This window comes from Barbatula barbatula (genome assembly GCF_947034865.1).
Source record: "Barbatula barbatula genome assembly, chromosome: 4".
NCBI classification, from domain to species: Eukaryota; Metazoa; Chordata; class Actinopteri; order Cypriniformes; family Nemacheilidae; genus Barbatula; species Barbatula barbatula.
The window spans coordinates 26,287,741-26,304,197 of record NC_136768.1 but is presented as its reverse complement, the minus strand read 5'-3'; the positions used below and the strand labels follow the sequence as shown (position 1 = coordinate 26,304,197).

At 39.3% G+C, this 16,457-nt stretch overlaps 1 protein-coding gene across 1 annotated transcript; it reads left to right on the top strand.

Annotated features, from left to right (window-relative positions):
- Window positions 1–1,582: 1,582 nt before the first annotated feature.
- LOC306893026 (guanylate-binding protein 4-like) lies at window positions 1,583–15,998 on the top strand. Its single transcript, XM_079454475.1, has 11 exons — window positions 1,583–1,636; window positions 4,350–4,529; window positions 4,613–4,740; window positions 5,014–5,123; window positions 5,588–5,778; window positions 6,962–7,204; window positions 7,306–7,586; window positions 7,676–7,888; window positions 7,983–8,085; window positions 8,632–9,100; window positions 15,608–15,998. The coding sequence occupies exons 2-11, from the start codon at window positions 4,355–4,357 to the stop codon at window positions 15,615–15,617; spliced, it is 1,923 nt and encodes a 640-aa protein (XP_079310601.1). The 5' UTR covers window positions 1,583–1,636; window positions 4,350–4,354; the 3' UTR covers window positions 15,618–15,998.
- Window positions 15,999–16,457: the final 459 nt, after the last annotated feature.

Genomic DNA, 16,457 nt, shown 5'->3' with positions numbered 1-16,457 from the left:
AGGGGAGGACGGGAGCAAGAAAAATGCGACTGCCTCCGTTGAGAGAGCGAAGAGAAGGGTGTTTGTCAGTTTAGTCTAGTCTAGTCTAGTCTAGTTTAGTCTAGTTTAGTCTAGATTAGTGTAGTTAATGTTTAAAGTTTATTTTAGTCTTGTGTAAGTGTAGTTAGTCTTAGTCCTGTCCTGTCTTGTTATTATATTCCATGTTTTGTTCTGTTACCCCCTCGTCGGTGTTTGTTTTATCATTTGTTATTAAAAATCTGTTAACCCCTTACCCGCTGTCTGCACCTGGGTCCTCTGTCTGTGTCTCACCACCCGTGATCATGACACTTGTTTATTTCTGTTTGATTTGTCTAGAACAACAGTACATGTTCTGTAAAATTAGATTAGACTGACCAAGGTATTTTTTAGAATAATAGGGTCTAGATCACTTCTATATGTTTCTGTGTGGATATTTATCCCCCAAATAATAAAGGATATATGAAATTACAACTGTTTGAAAAGTTATTTGAAAAGCTGTGTGAGTGTATGAACACCCCTCAGCGGGTTTGCTGTAAGAGCCGGTATCAATGCTGATAGTGAATGAAGTCATCTCAGAAGCTTCAGTTACATTGTTGCAATGTTTTCTTGATTGTATCAGTTTGAATCACGCCAAGAATGATCTGGTTTAATGTTTCTATTTATAATGTTAAAGCACCTGTTGTTTCGTGTTGGTTTTCCTCGTGTGGTTGAGAATATGTGCCCCGACCAGTTTCCTCTTTTCAATAAAGTTTTTGATTCCTGTAAGAGCCGCCTGCCTCTGGGTGTTGTCTACACAACATATAACAGCTTTTTATTGACACCGTGAAAGCCTAAAAATGTCCCCTTAATAGACCTTTAACCTATTTGACATCAGCTGCGTGTACGAAGTTAATGTCTCGAACAACCTTAGCATGTCAGACCAAGGCACCAGTTTGGTAATTCACAAAATCCAGGATCTACTCTTTTCCCATGTTGAAGACACAAGGTTATGTGTATCACAAGACACAATAGTTATTTATGTTTTTAAATGCTTTTATCCAACGTAACGTATTTGACACATTTAATGCATTTTTAGTAATAAACTTAGGTTTGAGTAAAAGCGAGCTTTGCAATTTCCAGTAAAATAGAGAAAGAGGGGAGGGGGACGAGAGATAAAGAGAGAGAGAGAAACAAACGGTGAAAAGCTGTTTACTTCTTTTCTTCTGGAATGTTACGGTTCAGCCCTTGTCCCCATTTGACTTTTGCAACACAGGTTAAATATATTCACCCTCCTACAATAACCCCAAACAACACTAAAAGAAAGTTTAACAAACTTAACAAGTGCTTTGTTTGTAGATGAGAGAGTAAAAATAAACAAGTAAATAATTTTGAATATAAATGAGAAGTATATAAAGACATAGAAAACATGTTGCAGATGCTGATTTAAAAGTAAAACCAAGCGTTAAACAGCACAAACCTGTTTGCTCAGTCATACAGAACAATTAAAGAGAAACTGAGAGACCACAGAGATTCCCTAGAATAAGGTGGGCTGGATCTTAAAGACTGTTTAAGATATACAGGTAATAATACAGTTCAGTCCACCACTTGTACAACTCGGAGCTCCTGAAGTAAAATAAAGGTAAGTTGCATTTCTTTATTCTGTCTATTTATACAGTTCTGGGTCAGAAGGATGATTTTCTAGCAGTTTACAGTCAACTAATTATTACTATTGTTATTGTTTTTTTATTATAACTGTTATGATTATTATAAAAATGACAATAGTTTTCTATGAGATTTATATTGATTGGTGGTTCTAGATAATATTATGAGCTCAATGTGAAAGCCATTAGTGCGCTTTAATCATTTGTAGTGAATATGTTTATGTGTCCATTTTACAAGTTCTGACGAATATGCACCGACATTTGTTTTTCTTGAAGCTTGTAAATACTACCCATGCAAATCAGTTAAAATGTACTTAAATATATTAGGTAGCAAAGTAAACTATACTCTCCAAAAAATAGCTCACTGGATGAACTCGATATATTTCAGTGAAAATTTTTCATCCAATAAATATGTGTCGCTTCTACTCATAAAAACAGGCTCATTCAATTAATTTTATTAAGTTGAATTTTATTAATTTTATTAAGTCGTCATTTTATTAAATACAATTTAGATCAAACTCAAAGTCTATTAAAAAAAATAGACACATGCAACATCGCTCTCGTAGTTGTGCAGTGAAGAAAGTTAAACTTTGGACCAACTTAAAATATGTCAACTTGTTACAAGTAATTTTATAATTTTATCTCAAATTCTATTTTTGGCTAGGTTCAAATCTAAATGTAAACGTTTCAACACACCACCATTATTGCGATCAATTTTTGCTTTAGTTGGGCTTTTAACGCTTACATTTTAATAATAGGTTTTTATTGTATTTTTTAGACAAGATTCAACTTTATTGTCATTACACATATACAAGTACAGTGTAACAAAATGTAGTTTAGGTCTAACCAGAAGTGCAATTAGCAAGTGCAGGATATACAGTGTGCATAAATACAGAATACAATAATAGAAAAATACTATACAGTGGGCATGGACGAAGATAATACTTTACAGTAGGTATGTTCTATGAAAAATTGAAAGTTTGTACTTTGAATAATAATTTTGTGACAGTGTGTGATAATACATTTGTTGAGGCAATGCAAAATAAGATCCATTGGGATCATGTGATTGGTGACTGTAATCATTGTGTGGTTATTGAAATATTGCACATGGATGTGTTATTAATGTGTTAGATTTAGACAATGGTACAAAAACTATTTTTTTAAAACTGTTAATTAAACATCAAGAACTGTGACAACCAACAAAATAAATCTGCATTGCAGTTGATCTGTTTATCTGAATTAGTTTGATGTTTGTCACCATTGTTGAGGTTTGTATGATCTCCTCTTGTCTTATTTATGCACAAGTGTTCTTATTGAAACACTGTAGTAAACACTTAATGATGGTTTGTTGACGTGTATAAATTCAGATTTGAACCGAGACACATAGTTTACTTTGTGTGGCAAAGCAGAAAGCAGACAATACAGAGGAGGTTATGGTCTAGGTTCAAAAAATCACAACTTGTAAAGGATTGTAATAAAATGGGATTAAAAACAATTGAATTTGAATCTATGGTTGGAGTTTTTAGAGTTAACTGGTTAAAAGCTTTTTTAGATAAACCTGTTTCTATATGGTATCATATTCCCAAAAATATGTTTGATAAAGTGGGAGGCTTAGAATTTCTTTTAAAGTGTGGTTTCGAGGTATCCAAACTGCCCGTTAAACTGTCTGAATATCATCAACAAGTTCTTCATTACTGGAAGATGGTATTTACTCATAATTCTACACCACATGGCTCCACCTTGTGGAACAACAGAGTGATAACAATATTAATATACAAAGTTCAATAAGGTATGTAAAGCAATACCAATAGACTTATTAAATTTGTTACAAAACTATTTACATTTTTCCAAAAGTCAAATAAACTTGCCTAAACTGCAATTAAACCAAGTTCCCCTAAATAGCAAAAATTTTAATAATAATTGTATTAGCAAAATATTTAAAGGTAAACTATTTCATGATTTTGACCTAAATTTAAAAATAAGGCATTATGACGACAAAAATAACAAAAAAGTACATCAAATTCATGAAATGGCCTATACCTCCTAAAGTCAAAGAAATGCAATTCAAAATTTTTAATGGATATTACCCAGCAGCAGCAATGCTTAAAAGAGTGAAACGGACACAAACACAAACCCCTTCAGCTGCATTCAAACAGTTTAAAATACTGGCCCACATAAAACTGGAGGCTCACACATTCGACCGTGATTGCCCAGTGGCCGTGAAGGCAGAACGGGCAGACAGCGGTCAGTAGCATTCCATGTCTCAATGTTCAAAACCTGTGTGACCCGGAAGTATGACACACTTCCGTCACCAGCGAGCAAGCGGGCAGTCATCTTCTTCTTCTGTAAGTTTTATGGCGGATCGCAACCAACTTATTCAGGTGCATACCGCCACCTACTGTACCGGAGTGTGTAAATCAAGTCTCTAAGGAGGGCAGTCAGAAGGACTACTACCTGTATTCATGGGAGAGGCCTATGGCATAATATATATTTAAGTTAATTTTAACTGATTTGCATGTGTAGTGTTTACTACCCTCAAGAATATTTTATTTCAGTGTGTTAAAAAGTGTATTTTCCCAAAACTGAAAAAGACAAAGTTGCACAGCTGCACTATTGAATTACTGGAATATTTCTCATGTAATCTAAGCTCAACAGAAATCCAAATTTAATAATCTTCTCATTTGCCTCCAGTGAACATGGACAAACCGGTTTGCCTCATTGACACGACGTCAGATGGGAAGCTGTGTGAGCAGCAGTCGGCACTGCAGATCCTGCAGAAGATTGAGCAGCCGGTGGTGGTGGTCGCTGTGGTGGGTCTCTACCGCACGGGGAAGTCCTACCTGATGAACCGTCTTGCTGGGAAACAAACAGGTTGGACCCTCACATGCAGCACCGATAGCATCTTACACAAGAGAAACAACATTTATTATTTATTGATGGTGTGCTATTATCAGGGTTTGCACTGGGCAGCACAATTGAGTCCAAGACGAAGGGAATCTGGATGTGGTGTGTGCCCCACCCCACTAAAAAAGAGACCACTCTGGTCCTGCTGGACACTGAGGGACTTGGAGACGTGGACAAGGTGAAAGAGCACCCACACTACCAAAACACTAGAAGCGTCAAAGTTTGAAGGGTTGACCATGCATCCAAATGACTAACAAGAGATGATAAAAATGTGGAACTGACCTCACCAAATACTTATTTGCAATAACAAGAAGGACCATACACTGTCATCAGTTGCATTAGACAATTACTCTATTAACAAAACCTATTACTTCTATTAAACATCTTGTAGTCCATAAACAACCTTTGATCTTTAATTTAGTATCCAACCCAATGATTGTCTCTTTGACAGGGGGACTCAAAGCATGACACCAATATCTTCTGTCTGGCTGTGTTACTGAGCAGCACTCTTGTTTACAACAGTCGAGGGACGATTGACAACAAGGCTATTGAGGATCTGCAGTATCCTTCTGACAATCCACATTCCGGTCAAATCATTTGTATATATTTTACAAATTTGTGCAAATACAACATCAGTTTGTAGTCACAGCAAGAGAAGTCCCTTTTTGTAACTTTAGTGCTGTTTATGTTTTAATGATGTTAAATTAACAAAGTTTGGGAGGAGCAGGAGCAGATAATCAGCTTGGCTGATTCGCTATCAGATATCACAGCATCCCTCCACCTGCTCCATCTTCTCTCCTCGAGCCAACTTCTCCCACAGGAACACGGGGGTGCGCTAAGAGCCCGCTCCCCGGACAGCATGCCAAATACTTTTTCTAATGTCATGGTTTCCTACATAGCTAGGCTCTGTACGTTTTAGTAACTGTTAAAAATGGATTTACCTTAAGGAGTAATTTTTTTTCTTCTATGCATCTTGAGTTGTTGTTTGACAGTTGTTTTGTTTTCATGCCTGAACAAACTCTCAGATATGTTACTGAACTAACAGAGTGCATTAAGGTCAAATCATCAGGAGAGGATGCCGATGATTCAAGCAAGTTTGTGAAGTTCTTCCCTAGATTCATCTGGGCTGTGAGAGACTTTACCCTTGAGCTTAAGATCGATGGCAAAGATGCAACAGAGAATGAGTACCTAGAGTTTGCACTAAAGCTAAAACCTGGTAATTAAAAATATCCCTCAAATTATTTGCGCAGTAGTCTCAGCCTCAGACCTCACGCCCACGATCCGTTGGCTTAATGTCTGATGCCTATGCCACACTTTTTTAAAACACTTCAGTACGTTCGGAGTTGTCATCTGATTGGTTACATTTAACAGGATTTACTGTAGACGTGCGTGTCACATTCTTTACGGACTGCCTGGAAACAACTCCAAGCCGTCTGATCTAAGAAATAAGCTGTCGTGTTTACAGCGGTTGCTATAAGTAATGTATGCGAGGTTCACGGCATAAACTCTTTATAACTTTTGACACGTTCATGAATTTACACCGGTCTGTTACTGCGGGGACATTTCCACGCCTCTAAACAATAACGCGGCTCTAGACGAAACGTGATTGGTTGCTTTACCTGTCAGTCATATGGCCTATTTGGCGGGCCTTGGCCAAGGAAAGCGACGATAAGTTCTAGACCTTCAGTATGAAGGTCTGGCTATGCGGGACTATTTGCGCAGTGACTTTGTGAGAGTAGATTTGTTCAATGTATTTCCCAAAAGATTTGTTGCATTACTCAAAGTCATCATTTATGGAGGTGGTACTTTAAGACTCATAATATATGAATTGTAAAGGTCTATAGCAGCGTTTCTCAAAGTGTGGGGCGGGTGGGGAATAGAGACATGACAAGTGGGGCGAAACAAACTAGAGGAAATTTGGTCATTTTTGTGCCAATTTCTTTTAATTCCTTTATTTCTGACCATAAACTCAAAACTAAACAATGACACATTTAAATGTAAGCCTTACCTAGAACAACACCAGACTGCGAAGAAAATGCCACATGGAACCATAGTAGCCTACAAGAATGATTTCACGTCAGAATGTTATCTTTTGACAGGCGTGTGGCTAAGGATAAGGTATCCATCAATAAATGTTTGAAGCAGAACAAAATCTTGAATGTGGAGAGGCGGTATCGGGTATAAAGGTTATCAATGGATTAGTTTGTGACATGGAATGAAAATAACACTGGAAATTTGGCACCAGCAGACAAAACCCAAGACAGACAGTTGACCTTAAGTTTTTACCATTTTGTTGGGGCGATTGGGGACAGCTTGGGCTCCGAACCCTTCCCTACACGCAAAGTGGGGAATGGCAGAAAAATTGAAACTGGTCTACAGTATGTGTTCATGTTTTCTAGGCACTTCGAAAAAAGTAATGGAGCACAATCTGCCGAGGGAGTGCATCCAAAAATTCTTCCATTCCAGGACATGCTTCACTTTCCCGTTTCCAACTGCTCCGGAGAAAGTGTCTCGTCTGGAGAGTTTGAATCCTTCTGACCTTGATACGAAATTCTTGGAGGTCACAGATTGTTTCTGCAAGTTTGTATTTAAGGACAGCCAAGTGAAGACGCTGAAAGATGGATACACTGTCACTGGCAGGGGTAAGTAAAGAGAGAAAATATCTACTATCAACTGTTCATTGTTCAGTGGAGATTCTCTTTTCTTTATCAATGTGTTTCTGGTCTTCTTTTCTTCTCTTAAATTTTGGGTAATCTGGCAAAAATGTATGTGGACACAATCTCTAGTGGGGCCGTTCCATGTCTGGAGAACGCTGTGATTGCTATGGCAATGATTGAGAATGAAGCTGCAGTAAAGGAGGGGCTTGAGGTCTACAAGAGTGGAATGGAAAAACTGAAGACGTCCTTCCCCCTGGAACTGAAGGATGTGTCCACTGAACACCAAAATCTCAGCAGAATGGCAACACAAACCTTCATGAAACGCTCTTTCAGAGACACTGAGGGAAAGTTCCTAAAATCTCTTGAGGTAGGCCAGATCTCATCACAGTACAATGGCATGAAGAGATGTCAGAGTTTGGTTTTATTAAATGTCCTCTGTAAATGTTATGATTGTAGGAAACCATCAAAAATCTCTTTGATGAATACCTTAGCCACAATGAGCAAGCTTCAAAGAGAAGATGTGAGAATCTTCTGTCATCCCTTTCTGAAACAATGACGGAAAAACTCATGCAAGGGTTCTTTGCCAAACCTGGTGGCTATGATATCTTCTGCAAGGATCTGGAGGAGATTGTGGAGATATACAATAGACAGACCAATAAGGACGTCAAGGTTCTAAATTCAATATCTATATACATGACGGAAATATGAAGACTTTCATCAATGTTGTCATAATTATCAATTGTTTCTGTGTGTACATCAACAGGCTGAAGAGGTCCTAAAGAAGTTTATGATACAGAAGTCTGTGGATTCTAAAGCCATTCTGCAGGCTGACAAAAAACTGACTGAGAAGGAAAAAATGATTAAGGGTGAGTCTCCAGCTTTCAAATCCTAATATCCCAGTTTTGTAAATTTGTATAAGGTTCCTTGTGCTGTTGGAAGAAAGAAGGACATGTAGACATTGACAAGATGATGTAACAGTTGATACGGTTAAAAATACAACTAAAAGTAAGACCAAATCAACACCTTAAATTATTTGGTTCTATCTGAGCAGTTTTCAGATATTGTGCTTCAAAGTTTCTGCATTCCAGTTGACTTGAGTTTTTTCTTAAAAAAGTAACAAAATGTTCACAACTTTAACATTCTTAATTTGCGACAACTCGATGACTATGTGATGTTTTTTAATTTTGACAAAACTATATAATTCCAAGATGACGAAATGGTAAAGATTGTTTCAAGGGTCAAAGATTTGCACCCGTTAGTTAAGGGTGGCTATTTATGTCATTATTAGAACAGTGTCAATGTGGTCAAGATCAGTACTGCTATATTCTTATTGATAAAAAATTTGTTTAATATGTAACTATTTGTGTATTTGTAAACCATGTTTTCTATCTGTTTCGTTAATAAATGACCAGAGCAAGAAAAGGAAGCAGCCCTCTTGAACCAGGAAATCAAAGCTAAAGAGGAGGAGCAGCGGCAACTAGAGGAGAAGATGGAAGCAGAGAGACAAAGTAATGAAGAGAGGATGAAACAGATGAAGGAGAAGATGGATGAAGAGATTAGGCTTCAAAAAGAGGAGGCTGAGCGTGCCATGGACTGTAAACTGAAGGAGCAAGCTTCTCTGCTGGAAAAGGGCTTTAAGGAGAAGGCAAACATGATGACACAAGAGATGGAAGAGTTCAAGAGACAGAGCGCTGAAGCTGAGAGTAACAGAGCTAAAGAGTTTGCAGCGATGATCGAGAACTCCAACAGGAGACATGAGAAGTCTGTTGCTATGATGATGCAGAAACATAGAGAACAGATGAAAGCCATACAGAAGAAGAAGAAGAAGAAGAAGAAGAAGACGAAGAAGAAGAATGCACGCTCAGGCAGTCGTGGCATCCGGTGAGATCCATAATTACTATGATTAATTCATAAGCATGTAACTGAAATCTTTTATTGTTTCTACAGTTTATTTGTAGATTTCTACAGCTTATTAATGCAAAGGCATAATTTTGTTTAATGTACATGAAAACTACAAGTTTATTTGACATTGCTCATTTATTTTAAGCAGTGACATGATGCTTAAATTAAAATGAATTATAAAAAATCTGGCATTGCATTACATGTGGCATCAAATAAACACTATTATTTGCAGAAAAAATGTGTTGTGTAAGAGCCACTCATTGGCCCTATGACGGGAATCCAGTGGCGTGGTTGATTGCTTCTTGTGTATTCTGTCCTTACTTGGTGCTTTTGACAGAGTCGGCTCTGTACCTACACATTAAACATGAAAAATTGAATTATTGAGTTTAAGGATAATTTATTTTCAAACCTTAACTATATATGTATCGATATCGTTAAATCACCCCTTTTTTACCTTTTTACAGACAGTGTAAATGTTTAAATTTATGTGCTAGATGTGACAAAAAAGTGACAAATCTGCTATTAAAATATTAAAAGTTTCCTCTCACAGACTTAATACATTTAGGCCAAATTTACACCGCATTCTTCAAGTGGCCCAAATCCGTTTTATCATGTAGCGCAGATCGGATAAGACAAAGGAAAAAGCAAAGAAGTTGGTTTAAGCCTCATTCATATGTGGAAATAAATCAGATTTGAATCACAAACATGCATTTGTGTCTCCCTTGTAACGGGAAAGATTGGAAAGTCCCCTGTCAATGCAAGTCACGGGATAACCACGATCACATGACCTTTTTCATGACTATTTTAATTTCTTGTCTTATTTCTGGGGGCCATGTGTTACTGACCATTCAAAGATAGTGTGGAAAACAATATATTAATTTTGTGTCTGAGTTTCTTGCATATTGTGCACTTTTTGCTTCCTTGGTGGCTTAAGCTTTTCCGGGTAGGTACATTGACCTTCAATTATTTTGTAAAGTGATAAAACTGGTCACTTGTAGAAAATTATGTAGGCTGGTCGTCATAGAAAAATCTTATCTGGGCATCAACACCTGCAATGCAGCCCTAATAACACACTGGGGCTCCATTGATTACTTTTATGATAGACATTATTTCAGACTGGTTTGACTGAAGGAAGTCAAACATGGAATTGCATGAGGTTCATAATTATGGGGTAACTTGTGGGGAAACTTGTAATTCTTGCGAAATCTTAAGTAGCACTGGGACATTTGTCAAAAACAAAAATACATTGTGTGGCCGGGACCGTGCAAAAGCAATGGCACCAGACAGAGGATGAAAGTCAAAAAGGGGTCTTTTATTCCAGACTACACTTTAATCAGTGCAGCATTAATTAGTGTACAATTTGGGATTTAGCGAGGGGTGCTATACACAACAATGGAAATGTTTATGGCTAACATAGACAACGGTAGCAGCTGGAAAATAAACAAATACAAGAGTGTCAAAACAAAGCAAATTAAGCTGCTATAATTCTATAAGAAATAAATGAAAGTAAAATCTCCATAACATTTTAAACTTTTCTGAATGGTCGATATATTACGTACATGTTGAACATAATTTACCCATTAAACTAATAATTGTCTCAGTGACACTGTACACAAGCATATTACACAACCATACCAATAACTCAACTCACTGTTGTTTCTTCACACTGGTGCACAGACACACTAGCACAGCATGTGACAGACTCGCGTCTTTCCTGTATATAGCATAGCAAACAAAGTAAAAACTGTATGAACATTTAGAACCCGATAACATTCAGATTACACCACTTTGTACACATTTCCAAAGAACATACAAGCACGCCAACAGTTTTTTCTTAGAGAAATAAACATTGAAAAGACTCACTCTCAAGGCGTCTCGCCGTTCCTGGCGCACACAAACGTATGATTCACTTTCTCCCCTCTTAACGAAAAAAAAAACGCCTATTAATACTGATACTAAAAGTTAAACACCCAATACGTTTTATTTCTCACACCAATTTAGTAATCTCTTGTCCGCATACCTCTTTTCCATGTCCTTCTACAACGCTCGACAAATCTCTCAGCATTAGGGACTCCAACCTCTATCTCTTGGCTGAAGAACAATGGTGGCTCAAATCCAAATTGACACTTAAATGGAGATAGACCAGTGGAGGAACTGCGTAAGGTGTTGTGTGCCAGCTCTGCCCATAGCAAGAAACAACTCCAGGAGGACGGCTGCAGCGTGAAGCAGCGAAGGTATTTCTCCAACTCACCTGAGGAGAGACTGACAGAAAAGCCAAACAGAGACCAGAATTCTTTCCAGTAACGAGACAAACTGGGGACCTCGATCTGAAACAATATCCACTGGAATTCCATGGATTCTTACCACATTTTGAAGAATAAGTTCAGCAGTCTCTTTGGCTGAAGGGAGTTTATGTAACATAATGAAGTGTGCGGACTTAAAGCGGTCCACCACCACTAGTACAACAGTGTTACCTTCAGATGTCGGTAAGCCATGGAGATATGAGACCAGGGACATTGTGGGACAGGAAAGCTATGTATAAAGCCGGCAGGGCGCTGATTAGAGGATTTCTGTTGAGCACAAACTGGGCAGGCTTGTACAAAAGATAGGACTTCTTTTGCCATCTCTGGATTTTATTCAGAGACACGTCTGGTGGCCAATGTCCTCTCTGTTCCTGAATGTCCAGCAATGGCAGAAGTATGACCCCGCTGGAGGACCTCGGATCTTGCTTCTTTGGGCACAAACAAGCATCCTGCTGGGACTTTATCAGGAAGGTTTACAACCCATAGAGCCACAATCACCGTATCCTCAATGGTATTACGAACCGGTGCAAGAATGCAGTCTCTGGGGATGATGAACTCTGGGGAATGGTGCCTCTGGGAAAAATCATACTGGCGTGACAAGGTATCACCTTAACATTCTTGGATTCAGGTCTGTAAGAGATCACAAAATTCAAACGGGTAAAAAAAAGAGACCACCTGGCCTGCCGGGGGTTAAGGCGCTTTGCCTGCTGTAGGTAGGACAGGTTTTTGTGGTCTGTCCATAAAATAAAAGGATGTTTGGCCCCTTCCAGCCAGTGGCGCCACTCTTCCAGTGCAAGTTTCACAGCAATGAGCTCTCGGTTACCACATCGCAGTTTCTCTCAGCTGGCGACAGGCGTCTGGAAAAGAAAGAACACAGATGGACTTTGTTATCTGTGATAGACCTTTGGGAGAGCAGTGCTCCAACTCCCTCTGCTGGTGCATCTACCTCCACGATAAACAGTAATTCAGGGTCTGGGTGTACCAGGATTGGGGCAGAAGAGAACAGTCCCTTTAACTTGTCGAATTCCTGCTGAGCCTCAGCAGTCCAGTGGATACGAGCAGATGAACCCTTAGTAAGTGAGGCGATTGGTGCTGCAATGGCGCTGAAATTGCGAATAAACTTTCTCTAGAAGTTGGCAAAACCAAGAAATCATTGTACCTGCTTTAGTGATTTGGGCTGGGGCCAGTTGATGGCAGATACCTTATCAGGTTCCATTTAGAGACAACATAGCCTAGGAATGAGACTTGGGGCACATGCAAAACACAATTTTCAAGCTTTACGAAAAGGTGATTCTCAAGCTTCTTCAGGACCCGTTGGACATGGTGAATTTGTTCCTGTAGCGAGTCTGAGAAAATCAGTATGTGATCTATATAGACAAACACGAAACTTTTCAACATGTTCCTCAAGATGTCATTGATGAAGGCGTGAAACACCGCTGGGGCATTAGCTAACCCAAAAGGCATGAATTGATATTCCCAGTGGCCAGTTGGGGTACTGAAGGCTGTCTTCCATTTGTCTCCCTCTTTTATGCGTACCAAGTTATATGCACTTCGCAGGTCTGACTTTAAAAATATTTTAGCTTTCTGGAGCAATTCAAAAGCCGATGACATTAATGGGAGAGGGTAACGATTCTTAACAGTCACTGAGTCCACGATAGTCTTTCTTTGGGACAAAAAAGAATCTAGCGCTAGCTGGTGAAGATGATGGACGAATAAAACCAGAACTCAAAGCATCCTGGATATATTCATTCATAGCCTTAGTCTCTGGGGCAGAAAGGGAATATAGGTGATCTCTAGGAGGGAGTGCGCGAGGAAGGTCAATAGCACAATCATATGTTCTATTAGGGGGTAGCTTAGTAGCACGATGTTTGCTAAAGACTTCTCTCATGTCATAATAATCAGGAGGCATGAGCTTTAGATCTTGTGGCTTATTTAAGGAACTTGCACTCACCTCTTCAATACCTGCCAGAATTTATTTACTCCCGACCACAATGAAAGCAGAAGAGGTACAAGAATCCTTGCACGCAGAGCCCCAACAGGGGAGACTTCCAGAGGTCCAGGAGAATTCTGGGTTAATCCCTTCAGAAAGGCCACAATAGAAGGTTGAAATGAGTGCCTCTGAATCCTACTTACTCTCAGAGGCCAGACTACGGAACTCAATGGCGTAGTCAGCCACAGATTTATGCCCAGATGAAGATCTAGTAGTCTCCTAGAAGCCTCACAACCACTGACTGGATGGTCAAACACTTGTTGAATAGTCTCTGTGAATACTCTTTGATCAAAGCAGATGGGGGAGGGTTGTCTCCAGATGGTGGGGGCCAATCCAGTGCACGATCACTCAACGAGGAGATAACGGATGCAATTTTAGCCCTCTCAGAAGCAAAGGTGGCTGGTTGGAGTTCAAAGATGTGACACTTGAGTCAGGAAGCCCTTGCAGGTCCCGCCATAGCGCTGAGGGGTTAGAATCTTTGGTTCTTGGGACATTGGTACAGTTAATGGTGGGGTTTCTAGTGCTTGTAGAGGTTCGAGGCAAGGATGTTTCTAGTTGTTGCAGCGATTCCCCAATCTGGTTTACAACACCGGTCAGTCTCTGGAGCTGGGTCTCATGTGTTCCAAGCAATACTCCCTGTTTGCTTATAGCTCCACGAATCTGTTCAGTATCTGCCAGATCCATATCTTGTTTTGGCTCAGTCTTGCTGTCAGACCGGGATACGAACCCAGAGTGTGTTGCTGGAAAACCCAAGGTTCTAACCACTGTTCTATGGATTAGAAGGAAAACAGATGATCTTTGCTTAGAGCTTTTGATCGGCCTCTCTGTATATTAAGTAAAGATCTTTCCAGCTACATCAAACAGGAAAACACAAAAAATGGCCAACAAATACAGTAAAGTGTTATATTAGACAGCAACCTGTCATTTCGAAATCACATCTCAAATGTCACAAAAACAGCCTTTTTCCACCTAAGAAATGTTGCCAAATTACGAAATATTCTATGTGTTGCTGACGCGGAGACTCTTATTCATGCACTTATGAACTCAAGACTCGACTACTGTAATGCGCTACTTAGTGTTTGTCCTGCATCATCAATAAACAAACTACAGTTAATTCAGAATGCAGCTGCCAGATTTCTAACCAGGGGCCCGTTCTTCGTACGTCGCTAACTCGGTTAGCTGGATTTGATTGTTGACGATTTGGCATGATCTTGGATTGTTCGGTTCTTGGACGCTCATCCTGGACTTGCTGTCATAGCAACAGGTCCGTAAGCTTGAACCTGCTCGGGAGCAGGCTTACTTCATGTAAACAGGATTAGATTGCGGCTTTATAAGCGGAGGAGATAGGTAAGTCTGTCGCAGCCATGTCTTGTCCATTTTTACGACAGCAACCTGTTGCGGAAGGTGCAAGAATAATTCGCAGAGCTTTTCGAATGAATAGAAAGGATCATTTAGCGCAGCGCGATAGCGTCATTGTTGAGAGATACAGTTTCGTAAGGGTGTTATTTACATCATTCATTTGGAACCACACATTACGTGTTTAACACGGAGGAGTCGGGCTTTAACAACAGCACAGACTGTGTGCATTCGCAAACTTTACCTGGCGCTCAAGCAGTTTTTAGGGGTTTTTGTGTTATTTCTAAGCCACTTAAAACCGCAGGATTTTTTAGCTATTGCAAGTACATTTATAATTGTTAATGACATGCAATCATGACCATACCAATAAGTATGAATAACAGTTTGTGTCCTTCAGGCTTCCCTAACGTGATTGGTGCCATAGACTGCACACATGTCCCCATCAAGGCCCCCCCAGGCAAAATATAATTTTATAATTATAAAATATCAATATAATGAGGGGGATTTTGTAAAGCGAAAGGGCGTTCATAGTGTAAATGTGCAGGTAAATTACTATTACAATTTATAATACTCCAGATTATTTCATGGAAAAAAAGTAATGAAATCAAAAAGTATGCAGTTGACTGACTAAAATCTCTTCGATGGTGTGTAACTCTATGCTCCACGTCACCAATGTGGAAGAAAAATGGCCAGGATCAGTACATGACTCAAGAATTTTCAGAGAGTCACATTTATGCACATTATTTGAACGTGGTAAGGGAACATACATTTCAAGCTCACAGTATTATACACAGTATTATGCTGAGCCTAACAGAACTGCATTTTTCCATTATACAGGGGATTGTGACGGTATCCTGCTTGGAGACAGGGGCTATGCCTGCAGGCAGTATTTTATGACGTCCTTGCCTGAGCCAAACCCTGGACCACAAACCCGTTACAATGCAGCTCTAGCCAGGACAAGCATTGAAATGACCTTTGGGCAACTAAAGGGAAGATTTCAGTGTCTGAAAAGTCTGAGTGTTGCACCTGACAGGGCCTGTGACATAATTGTTCCATATGCCATATTGCATAACATTGCCACCATCAGAAAGAAGAGGACCCCTGTGGCGGGGGTGCAGCCTGATGATGACCTCCAGCCACTGCACTTGAACCAACCTAGTGGCAGAGCTGCACGGGACAGAATTGTGGAACACCATTTTTTTACTGAATAAAAGACAAGACAAATATGCTTAGTTCCTTGAGTTTTATTTAAAAGATTATTTATAAAGAAAACGGATGTCACCCTGTGTAATTTTGTGAAAAAAGGGTCAAAACATGCCTCATGCAACAAAAGACAAAAGTAAAACACTGCCCACCTCTGTATCAGTTCTTTGTGCAGACTGTTCTGTGAGCTTTTCTGTAGACCTTTCTCTAGGTGTGGACTCCTGCAATTCATGTTGCAGACAGAAAGAATAGGTACACAAGTATATACAAATTAGAGTTAAGTTATTTATGCACTTACAGGTTCTTCCTAATAAATGGGTATTACAAAGTGTTGCACTCTTGGGGGGGGGGGAATAATGTCATTACAATTAACTACACTGTAAAAAAAATTATGTGATCAATAACTAATGGCAACATATTTTATAGGAACTAAAAGTTTATTAGTTTTCACTTTCACAAACATTTGAAATGACTGTACCAAATT

Bases quoted from the DNA above. Each gene is read 5' to 3' on its own strand.
- LOC306893026 (XM_079454475.1), top strand. From the start codon at position 4,355: ATGGACAAACCGGTTTGCCTCATTGACACGACGTCAGATGGGAAGCTG. The intron at 5,779-6,961 runs GTAATTAAAAAT...CATGTTTTCTAG, and splicing joins TGCACTAAAGCTAAAACCTG to GCACTTCGAAAAAAGTAATG. The intron at 8,086-8,631 runs GTGAGTCTCCAG...ATAAATGACCAG, and splicing joins GAAGGAAAAAATGATTAAGG to AGCAAGAAAAGGAAGCAGCC.